This window comes from Musca vetustissima, unplaced genomic scaffold, assembly GCF_032173495.1.
Source record: "Musca vetustissima isolate MV318-11 ecotype Yass unplaced genomic scaffold, APGP_CSIRO_Mvet_v1 utg29461, whole genome shotgun sequence".
Classification (NCBI taxonomy): domain Eukaryota; kingdom Metazoa; phylum Arthropoda; class Insecta; order Diptera; family Muscidae; genus Musca; species Musca vetustissima.
This window is the reverse complement of record NW_026886013.1, coordinates 41,770-54,001: the sequence shown is the minus strand read 5'-3', so window position 1 is coordinate 54,001 and position 12,232 is coordinate 41,770. Positions and strand designations below refer to the sequence as shown.

The window sequence follows — 12,232 nt, the reverse complement described above, 5'->3', positions numbered from 1 at the left end:
ATGGTCTTTGAAAAATATTCTTTAAAAAATCTAGATCTAGAATTATTTTCCACTTCATTGCCGCTTCATAATGGGTTAATAAACAAAAGTTGTGTTTGGTAAACAAAACGTTTTTAATAAATTCTAGCGGATCCCTTCATTGACAAATCATTTCTTCGTTTACGGTTTGTCTGACAAGTTGTCGACGGGACAAAACAAAAACGAATGGATTTTAAAATATTTTTAATCACCCTCTGTTGTTGTTGTTATGCCATAACAGAGGTGTATGGCTATTGCTCCCTTACATTATCTGCTGATGAACGGATACGACCAAAATTATATATGAAAATTGGCAGTCGCAAGGCCCGCATCCATACCGAAGGCCTTTCGTATAGATTCAACGAAAATGATATTGTGACGGCCGATTGTGAAACCCGCATCCTGAGGTAAGTTGTGAAATTTAGGTGCTCCATCCAACAACAAACATGTTCTATCTATTCCAGTCCAACTCAGGGCAAAGGCAAACGTAGTATTGATATGAAATGTACCGGCAGTTATATTCAAGTTGATGGCAATAATCTGAATAGTAATCAGCAGATTTTATGCGATACCATCAAATGGAATCTATACGAATCGTCAACACAATTCCGCTGGTGTCCCACACCAATGGCCTCATATTTGTTGGCAAGGCCATTGGATAATTCATTCGAATATTTGGCCGGGGTGTGTTACAATTTTGAACAGCAGCAAATATTGTCATTGCATTATGCTGCTGCATATCAATTGGCAAAATATAAGGTAAGATTTTTTCCCAAGGACTAACAAATTGGTGTGGATTTTTTAAAGATTTTTTTTCCAACACCTGTAGAGCTTTAAGCGTGGATTTTTTAAAGAATTTTTTACAACACCTGTAGAGCCTTAGGCGTGGATTTTTTAAAGAATTTTTTTTCCAACACCTGTAGAGCCTTAGGCGTGGATTTTTTAAAGAATTTTTTTCCAACACCTGTAGAGCCTTAGGCGTGGATTTTTTAAAGAATTTTTTTTCCAACACCTGTAGAGCCTTAGGCGTGGATTTTTTAAAGAATTTTTTTCCAACACCTGTAGAGCCTTAGGCGTGGATTTTTTAAAGAATTTTTTTCCAACACCTGTAGAGCCTTAGGCGTGGATTTTTTAAAGAATTTTTTCCAACACCTGTAGAGCCATAGGCGTGGATTTTTTAAAGAATTTTTTTCCAACACCTGTAGAGCCTTAGGCGTGGATTTTTTAAAGAATTTTTTTCCAACACCTGTAGAGCCTTAGGCGTGGATTTTTTAAAGAATTTTTTTCCAACACCTGTAGAGCCTTAGGCGTGGATTTTTAAAGAATTTTTTTCCAACACCTGTAGAGCCTTAGGCGTGGATTTTTAAAGAATTTTTTTCCAACACCTGTAGAGCCTTAGGCGTGGATTTTTAAAGAATTTTTTTCCAACACCTGTAGTGGTTTTGGCGTGGATTTTTTAAAGAATTTTTTTCCAACACCTGTAGTGGCTTAGGCGTGGATTTTTTAAAGAATTTTTTTCCAACACCTGTAGTGGCTTAGGCGTGGATTTTTTTAAAGAATTTTTTTCCAACACCTGTAGAGCCTTAGGCGTGGATTTTTAAAGAATTTTTTTCCAACACCTGTAGAGCCTTAGGCGTGGATTTTTAAAGAATTTTTTTCCAACACCTGTAGTGGTTTTGGCGTGGATTTTTTAAAGAATTTTTTTCCAACACCTGTAGTGGCTTAGGCGTGGATTTTTTAAAGAATTTTTTCCAACACCTGTCGAACCTAAGGCGTGCATTTTTTAAAGACTTGTTTTTACATTCTTACCAATTTTTGGTTACATTTCAGTACCCTAGTCGTCTACAAAGTTATACTCCATCCTTGGAAATTTTAGATGTACCCAATAAATTTGTATCGCGTCGGTGAGTATATTAGTGTTTCTGCAGTGGATTTTTTATTCATATTCTTTTCAAAAAAAATAATTGTTTTGTTTTAGCATTAACAGCACACTTTTCAAGAATAACGAACTGCGCGAATGGATGCAATTTTCCGCATACGAACATCATTCACTAATCCAAGATCCGCATATGTATCGAAATTTTTATGATAAATTTGGTGGCCTCATCGAATTGGATTGGTGGCCAAATTTACGTTCGGGTAATTGGCGTCTCTACGAGAAGGCCCTGCATGACCATCTGGAGGCAGACAAAGAAATATATGATGTTTTGGCTGGTGTTTCGGAGGCGGTGACCGTGCCCATCTATGAAAATGCATGTAGGGAAAATTATACCATGGTCGAAGTCATCTATAGAGAAAATGAGAAAATCCCCCTCTATGTCTGGCAATATCTGAAGTCGACAACAAAGAATGGTAGCGATTTGGTGGTGATCGGCATCAATTCGGCATTTGTTGATGTGAGTAATGCAAATCTGGGGATTGGAGTTTTTATTTAGTTTTGTTACTCTCCTTTCAGTTCTATACGGAAAAGGAGTTGATTTTTTGTAAAGATATTTGCCATAAAATAGATTGGCTAAAATCCGTTCAATCCACCTTCCGTTACAAAACAATGGGTTTGATATTCTGTTGCGAAGTCAATGAGGTCAAATTGTCGAAACGTTTAGCAGGATTTCCATTGCCATCGAAGACAATAAGTTCTCCAGCAAAACTTCTACCCCTGCCAATATTACGTGCCAACGAAGAATTCGATGATTTCAATGAACCAACACAAACAGAAATTAAAACCAATATTAATGTGGATGGTGAATATTCGGAATCTACACCCGAATACGATAGTTATTAAGAAGTGTTTCATAAAAAATAATAAAAATACAGAAATAAATTAAAGAGATAATTCGTAGATTTTTTAAATTATTTTTTTCAAGGGACCTTTGGCTTGGATTTTTTAAAGAATTTTTAAACATGACTAAAAGGCCATTAGGCGTGGATTTTTTAAAGAATTTTTAATCATGACTAAAAGGCCATTAGGCGTGGATTTTTTAAAGAATTTTTAATCATGACTAAAAGGCCATTAGGCGTGGATTTTTTAAAGAATTTTTAATCATGACTAAAAGGCCATTAGGCGTGGATTTTTTAAAGAATTTTTAATCATGACTAAAAGGCCATTAGGCGTTTAATCATGACTAAAAGGCCATTTTTTTTTAAAGAATTTTTAATCATGACTAAAAGGCCATTAGGCGTGGATTTTTTAAAGAATTTTTAATCATGACTAAAAGGCCATTAGGCGTGGATTTTTTAAAGAATTTTTAATCATGACTAAAAGGCCATTAGGCGTGGATTTTTTAAAGAATTTTTAATCATGACTAAAAGGCCATTAGGCGTGGATTTTTTAAAGAATTTTTAATCATGACTAAAAGGCCATTAGGCGTGGATTTTTTAAAGAATTTTTAATCATGACTAAAAGGCCATTAGGCGTGGATTTTTTAAAGAATTTTTAATCATGACTAAAAGGCCATTAGGCGTGGATTTTTTAAAGAATTTTTAATCATGACTAAAAGGCCATTAGGCGTGGAGTTTTTAAAGAATTTTTAATCATGACTAAAAGGCCATTAGGCGTGGATTTTTTAAAGAATTTTTAAACATGACTAAAAGGCCATTAGGCGTGGATTTTTTTAAAGAATTTTTAAACATGACTAAAAGGCCATTAGGCGTGGATTTTTTAAAGAATTTTTAATCATGACTAAAAGGCCAGTAGGCGTGGATTTTTTAAAGAATTTTTAATCATGACTAAAAGGCCAGTAGGCGTGGATTTTTTAAAGAATTTTTACTCAAGCCTAAAAGGTCATTAGGCGTGGATTTTTTAAAGAATTTTTACTGAAGCCTAAAAGGCCATTAGGCGTGGAGTTTTTAAAGAATTTTTAATCATGACTAAAAGGCCATTAGGCGTGGATTTTTTAAAGAATTTTTAATCATGACTAAAAGGCCATTAGGCGTGGATTTTTTAAAGAATTTTTAATCATGACTAAAAGGCCATTAGGCGTGGATTTTTTAAAGAATTTTTAATCATGACTAAATAGCCATTAGGCGTGGCCTTATTAAAGAATTTTTACTGAGGCCTAAATAGCCATTAGGCGTGGATTTTTTAAAGAATTTTTACTGAGGTCTAAATAGCCATTAGGCGTGGCCTTATTAAAGAATTTTTACTGAGGCCTAAATAGCCATTAGGCGTGGATTTTTTAAAGAATTTTTACTGAGGTCTAAATAGTCATTAGGCGTGGCCTTATTAAAGAATTTTTACTGAGGCCTAAATAGCCATTAGGCGTGGATTTTTTAAAGAATTTTTACTGAGGTCTAAATAGCCATTAGGCGTAGATTTTTTACACAAATATCCATGTAATTTTCGGTATTTTGAAGTTCCAACCCTATCACCCTATATTACAGGCCAGCCAGTCTGCAACGCTCCCAGGATCTTGTTTTGGTCATCACCACAAAAAATGTGTAACTTGTTGTCCCCCCTTGATTTTGAATTCATTCATGTCTTGTAGACATTCTATACAAAGAACGAAAATCTTGTCTTACAACTAGTCGAAAGGATAATGAACTGTCATTAATTTGAAGGACTCCACAAACTTGTTTTGAATCTTCTGCTGCCGTGGTTGTACTCCCTTTGTTGGCCAAGTGACAAACATTTCGATATCCCAGTTTGTGGTGGCCCAGCCCGATCAGTGCGTATATAAATAAACGTTCTGTTTGCCTCATCACATTCATAGTTCGGCCGGCCACTGATAAAACAGAGGTCGTAATAATCGTATTTTTTTTTGTTCTTGGTGAAATAGAATCCATAAACAATTACCATGGGTGGTAAGTATAGTGAAAAAATATAGTTTAAAAAAAATGCATTCTTCAGATGAATTGTGGAAAAAGAGTATTTAAAAAAATCTTTGTTTGGTATGATTCCTAAAAACATATTCTTTAAACAATCCTCACTTCGGATGGACTGTGAAAATTTTTTTTAGAAAAATTCAAACTTCGGATTTGTCGTAAAAAATATTATTTAAAAATCGAAACGTGGGATAATCCGTGAAAATGTGTTCTTTTTAAATCCATGCTTCGGATCAACCGTAATTAATGTTTTTTTCAAAAAATTGCCTTGGGATGGTCCGTGGCAAAATATTATTATAATAAACCCTATTGGGAATGTCCGTGAAAAAACCCATTGTTTAAAAAATCCATTGTTCGGACGGATTGTGATAAAAACAAATCTAAGTTTAATATGGTTAGTGAAAAAAGGCGGGGATTTTTTTTAAATATCTTTTCCAAGTACCAACAAAGACGTGGATTTTTTAAAAATATTTTTTTGAGATACCAACAAAGACGTGGATTTTTTTAAATACCAACAAACACGTGGATTTTTTAAAATTATTCGATTTAAAAAATATTTCCAGAAAGTTTCCCATCTATAGAAAACATTCTCGAAAGTTTCTACCTGTAGAAGACCGGCAAAACATATTCCATAGATAATGATCTGAAGGATGTGCTATGTGTATATAGGCTTTCTATCGACAGATGAAATCCTGCAGATTGTTGGATAGTAGTTCTATAGACAGAATACCTCTTGAAAAACATATCTGTTAGCGTTTCTATTGCAGATCATAGACACATAGATCTTCTGTCTTTCGAATTGAGAAGACCTGCTGGAGGGCTTCTGTCTATACTTCAGCAGGATATTCCTGCTTATATATAACGCAGGTGTCCAAACTATAGAAGACCAGAAGATCTGCAATAGAGATATTCTATCTATAGAACTTCTATCCAACAATCTGCAGAATTGCATCTGTCGATATAAAGCCTATAGGATGTCTTTAGCCGACGGTAGATTTTAATGTGCATTTTTGTCTACGAACACCTGCTGGAGGTGTTCCGTGTATAGAATACTTGAAAAATAGTTCTGTTCAAGCAGACCTTTATCCCATAGAAGACCCGCAGGAATTTTTGCTTATAGAACTTCAGACTATGGAATACCTGCAGGAATTCGTATATGTATAGAAAATCCGTCACTTCTAGTGGCTTTCTGTAAAAAAGGCCTGTATGGTGAGGCTTTGAGGCACCAACAAAGGCATGGATTTTTTTAAAAATATTTTTTTGAGGTAGGATTTTTGCAGGATTTCGTCTGTCGATAGAAAACCTATAGGAGGTCTTCTGTCTATGGTAGATCTTTATATGCATTTTTGTCTTTGAACACCTGCTGGAGGTGTTCCGTTTATAGAAGACTCGAAAAATCCTTCTGTCCAAGCAGAACTTCAGACTATGGAAGACCTGCAGGAATGGGCTTCTGTCAAAAAGACCTGAATGATGAGGCTGTAGAATATCTTCTGTCTATTGATGATCTATGAGAGGAAACATTCAGTCTATATAAGATATGTTGTAGATGATGTGCCTGTAAAAATCCGATGTCAAGAGGTCTTCTGTCGATAGAAGATTTCATGTCATGTTAAATTTTTGGTAGACAGATTTAACAACCAATGACAAAGAAGTTACAGTCATAATACGGAATAATAGCCGCCGGTACCGTTCTGCTGTTCGGTAATTTTGTATTTTGGGTTCTCATGGAGTAACATATCCGCCTACCAAAAATTATCAATATTGGTTCCATTTTTATGATAACCGCCATGACGGTACTTCCCAATTTCCGAAGTTTGGGGAGTATGGTCGCGTTTTCAACCGAAATGGATGTAATAGGTTTTTTTTTCGAATTCTCGTTGGGTGTGAAATCTCATTACCAAAAATGCTCAATATGGGTCCACTTTTTTGGATATGGGGGATATAACGGTACCTCCCAATTTTCGAATTTTGAGGAGTATGGGCACGTTTTTCAACCGAAGTGGATGTAATATGGCACTTTAAATACTCATAGGATACTTAATTTTTATATTCTTCTTTCAGTTAATACTCATTTCATAGCCACAATTTGTGCTATGATATTAACGGTGGTTGCCGTAGTAGTTGCCACACCAACGACCATCCCCAATGATGCCGCCTCACATCTCCGAGATGTATCCAAAAGTTTAGACATCTTCGGAACGAAACTTTATTCGAAAATAGCTACGCAGAGCGGACGGAAAAATATTATATTTTCTCCATTCTCAATTGAGACCAGTCTGGCCATCACTCGTTTGGGTGCTTCAGGTCAAACAGCCGAAGAGATAGACCAGGGTCTATCTTTAAAATTTAACAATGGCGTCAAGTTGGCCAACTATTTCCAAGAAATCCTTGCCGCATATCAGACCAGTGATCTTCTACAAATGGCCAATAAAGTATATGTCATGGAAAATTTCGAACTATACGATCAATACAAGGAGTTGCTGGCGAAAAATTTCTACACATCAGCCGAAAATTTAAATTTTACCCAGAACATAAAAGCTGCGGAAACCATCAATTCTTGGGTTGCCTCAAAGACACATCAGCTGATTAAAGATTTGATTGCGGCCGATGATTTGGATGAACGCACACGCATGGTACTGCTCAATGCCATTTATTTCAATGGTGAATGGTTGGTGCGATTCCACGAACAGGCCACATTCCAAAAACCATTCTATGTGGATGCAACAAATAGCGTTGATGTGGCAATGATGCAAACCCATGGCGAATTTCGTTATGGCCAAATAGATCAATTGGATGCCAGCGCCTTGGAAATGCGCTACAAAAATTCCGATCTTTATATGCTTATAATATTGCCGAATGCTCGTGATGGCTTAGAGGATCTAAGGATTAAATTGCAATCGTATTCGCTGGAAGAGTTAAGAGCCGGCATGGTTGAGACAAAGGTTCTCGTGGAGATGCCAAAATTTGCAGCTGAATACAAAATCGAATTGAAAGAGATTTTAAAAAGCGTAAGCGATGAAATATTTGAATATATATTTGTTTAATTCTCTATTTTTTTTCCTGCAGTTGGGTATCGAACGCATGTTCTCTGCCGATGCGGAATTGACAAAAATGGTAAAAGGCAAATTTGAAGTGACGAAAGTTCTGCACAAAGCATCTATTGCTGTCAATGAGAAGGGCACTGAGGCTGCTGCGGCAACAGGTATGCATGAGAAAACTTGATTGGTTTCGTTCTACGAAAAATTATCAATATTGGTCTACTTTTTACCATAGCCTCCATATAGCGGTACCCCCGAATATTCGGAATTTTTGGGAGTATGGTATTTCGATTTCTCACCTTTTTACTAAAAATTATCGATATCAGTCCACTTTTTACAGAAGTCCCCATATCGCATCTGTTTTCAATTGAATTGACTGTAATTGGTATTTTGTGTTCTCATTGGGTAACAAATCCTCCTACCAAAAATTATTGATATTGGTTCACTTTCTTCGATAGCCCCCATATAGCGGTACCTCCCAAATTTCGGTATTTTAGGGATATTTTACATTTTTTTTTTAATCGGATTGACTGTAAGTTGATATTTTGGGTTCTCATAGGGCAACGCATCTTCCGACTAAAAATTATCAATTTTGGTCCACTTTTCACAATAGCCCCCACATGAAGGTACCTCCCAAATATTTTCGGAATTTTATGAATTTTTGACAGGGTTTTCAATCGAATTTTCTGTAATTTGGTATATTGGGTTCTCATATGGTAACACATTTTCCTACTAAAAATTATCAATAATGGTCCACTTTTTACGATAGCCCCTATATATCGCCACTATATCCACATTTTAGGAATATGGGCAAGTGTTTTCAACAGAATTGGCTGTAATTTGATATTTTGGGTTCTCATTGGGTAACACATCTTCCTACCAAAAATATCAATATTGGTCCACTTTTTACAATAGCCCCCATATAGCGGTACCTAACAAATATCGGAATTTTTGAATATTTGACAAGATGTTTTTTCAAACGAATTCACTGTAATTTGTTTTTTTTTTGGGTTCTCATTGGGTAACATATCCTCCTACCAAAAATTATCGGCCCAAATTTTGGCATTTTGGGGAGTATGAACACCTTTTCAAGCGAATTGGCTGCAATTTGAAATTTTGAATTCTCAAGGGCCCCAACGAACTTATCGATGGTTTTTTATAGCTTCTTCTTTCGTAAAAACATATATACTTCTAATATATTCTAGGTTTAAGTTACGATTTTTGTTTTGTTTTTTGAAATACTAAAATTTATTTTTTTTTTGTATTTTTATATTTCCAGGTATGACTGCGGTTCCCACATCTCTTATTATTCCGCCTAAAATTCCGACCAAATTTATCGTGGATCACGGCTTCTTCTATAAGATAGCGAACAATGATGGCATTGTATTCTTTGAAGGATCGCAGCAAGAGTTTTAAACTCACACAAACACACACACACACTCACACAAAAATAAATAGTGATGGTGTTGGAATTATCGAATAATATTGGACTTGGACTTTTATTTGGAAAGGTTTGAGAAAAGTAAGCGTGGTTTTTTTAAAGAATTTTTACTGAGTCTTCAAAGGCCATTAGGTGTGGATTTTTTAAAGAATTTTTGATCCAGGCCTACAAGGCCATTAGGCGTGGTTTTTAAAGAATTTGTATCCAGGCCTAAAAGGCTATTAGGCGCGGATTTTTTAAAGAATTTTAAACCAGGCCTAAAAGGCCATTAGGCGTGGAGTTTTAAAAAATTTTTATCCAGGCCTTAAAGGCCATTAGGCCTGGAGTTTTAAAAGAATATTTACTGAGGCCTAAATGACCATTAGGCGTGGATTTTTTAAAGAATATTTACTGAGGCCTAAATGACCATTAGGCGTGGATTTTTTAAAGAATATTTACTGAGGCCTAAATGACCATTAGGCGTGGAGTCTTAAAAGAATATTTACTGAGGCCTAAATGACCATTAGGCGTGGATTTTTTAAAGAATATTTACGGAGGCCTAAATGACCATTAGGCGTGGATTTTCAAAAGAATTTTTATGAAGACCTACAAGGCCATTAGGCGTGGATTTTTTAAAGAATTTTTATCCAGGCCTAAAAGGCCATTAGGCGTGGATTTTTTAAAGAATTTTACTGAGACTTAAAATGCCATCAGGCGTGGATTTTTTTAAAAAAAAAAAATTATGAAGGTCTAAAATGCCATCGGGCGTGGATTTTTTAAATAATTTTTATGAAGGCCTAAAAGGCCATTGGGCGTGGATTTTTTAAAGAATTTTTATTGAGGCCTAAAAGGCCATTAGGCTTGGATTTTTTAAAGAATTTTTATTGAGGCTTAAAAGGCCATTAGGCATGGATTTTTAAAAGACAACAATTTTTTAAAGAATATATTTGTTTAATTTATTTTTAATTTTAACAATAATCAACAATATAATTTATTATAAGAAATTAACTCTTCTTTTCGATCTGCTAAAATGAGTGTGTGTGACCCTCAAAAAACCTCATTCACATGTATATATTTATATCTGAGTGTTATTCCGCTACAATATAAATCGATTCCAGATATTTCAATTGCCGAAAACAATAATCCAAATAATTCTGTTTTTCGTATTCGGATTGCAGCCCATGTGGTCCCAGTTGTGTTGTTGTCGTCGTATGAGGTAAGCTATAGGTAGGCGGCGGTGGAACGTTTTGACTTAGATGCCACTGGTCTTGTTGATAGTCCTCTTTTGATGGTAGTTTCTCTTCAGGATGATCTGTTTTATAGTGATATATCAATGCTTTCATATGTAATAGCGTTTGATGGCAAATATTGCATTTTTTATGTAGTGTTAAATGTTTCCGATAAGCAAAGGCACTCGATAATACTCTCATGCAGAAATTACACTGAAATTCGTTTGTCATAATTTCCAATTTATTTTTTACCCAAAGGAAAAAGATTTTAATGCACGCTTGGTCTTCAACACCGAACTGTTCAAATACGACTGATGGCTCGGTTTCAAAACAATTGTTTACAGTTTCGAAATATTTCTGGAGTAAATACTTTAGAAATGTTTTTCAAGTCTATTATAGATACAAATAAACATATGACTGAACATAAACTCTAACACATGCACACATACCCAAAATAGGATAAATATTTTAATACCTAGAATCCGCAACAACAAACTGACCCTTACCATAAATATTATTGTTAGACAGACCCTAGCGCATCCGGCCACAGTGATGACGCAAGCAGCATGTGGTCCATCGCGTTGTGTGAAAAAAGAAATCAAGCGTCCTGCACTGTTATTTGATGCTACAACTGTGCGGCAGTTACCCCTTATTTTTGTTGTACAACCAGCAGAGAGGCAGGAGAAACAGGTAGGCAATTTCTTATACACAGAAAATTACAAACCTAATATGGCTCTGTTAGTCCTTGGCATTGAAAAAATAATTTAAAACATGCATAGTCCTTGGAAAAAATTCTTTAAAAAATCCACGCCTAATGGCCTTTTAGTCATGATTAAAAATTCTTTAAAAAATCCACGCCTAATGGCCTTTTAGTCATGATTAAAAATTCTTTAAAAAATCCACGCCTAATGGCCTTTTAGTCATGATTAAAAATTCTTTAAAAAATCCACGCCTAATGGCCTTTTAGTCATGATTAAAAATTCTTTAAAAAATCCACGCCTAATGGCCTTTTAGTCATGATTAAAAATTCTTTAAAAAATCCACGCCTAATGGCCTTTTAGTCATGATTAAAAATTCTTTAAAAAATCCACGCCTAATGGCCTTTTAGTCATGATTAAAAATTCTTTAAAAAATCCACGCCTAATGGCCTTTTAGTCATGATTAAAAATTCTTTAAAAAATCCACGCCTAATGGCCTTTTAGTCATGATTAAAAATTCTTTAAAAAATCCACGCCTAATGGCCTTTTAGTCATGATTAAAAATTCTTTAAAAAATCCACGCCTAATGGCCTTTTAGTCATGATTAAAAATTCTTTAAAAAATCCACGCCTAATGGCCTTTTAGTCATGATTAAAAATTCTTTAAAAAATCCACGCCTAATGGCCTTTTAGTCATGATTAAAAATTCTTTAAAAAATCCACGCCTAATGGCCTTTTAGTCATGATTAAAAATTCTTTAAAAAATCCACGCCTAATGGCCTTTTAGTCATGATTAAAAATTCTTTAAAAAATCCACGCCTAATGGCCTTTTAGTCATGATTAAAAATTCTTTAAAAAATCCACGCCTAATGGCCTTTTAGTCATGATTAAAAATTCTTTAAAAAATCCACGCCTAATGGCCTTTTAGTCATGATTAAAAATTCTTTAAAAAATCCACGCCTAATGGCCTTTTAGTCATGATTAAAAATTCTTTAAAAAATCCACGCCT

The 12,232-nt window shown here is 34.9% G+C and overlaps 1 protein-coding gene across 1 annotated transcript; it reads left to right on the top strand.

Annotated features, from left to right (window-relative positions):
* The first annotated feature begins 4,811 nt into the window (after window positions 1-4,811).
* Window positions 4,812-11,294, top strand: LOC133333462 (serine protease inhibitor 3/4-like). Its single transcript, XM_061541780.1, has 4 exons — window positions 4,812-4,818; window positions 6,901-7,847; window positions 7,906-8,041; window positions 11,269-11,294. The coding sequence occupies exons 1-4, from the start codon at window positions 4,812-4,814 to the stop codon at window positions 11,292-11,294; spliced, it is 1,116 nt and encodes a 371-aa protein (XP_061397764.1).
* Window positions 11,295-12,232: the final 938 nt, after the last annotated feature.

What these genes read in the sequence shown, in the direction of transcription:
- LOC133333462 (XM_061541780.1), top strand. An exon ending in TGAAAGAGATTTTAAAAAGC is followed by an intron (nt 7,848 to 7,905) that starts GTAAGCGATGAA and finishes TTTTTCCTGCAG; the next exon opens with TTGGGTATCGAACGCATGTT. An exon ending in TGAGGCTGCTGCGGCAACAG is followed by an intron (nt 8,042 to 11,268) that starts GTATGCATGAGA and finishes TGGCTCTGTTAG; the next exon opens with TCCTTGGCATTGAAAAAATA.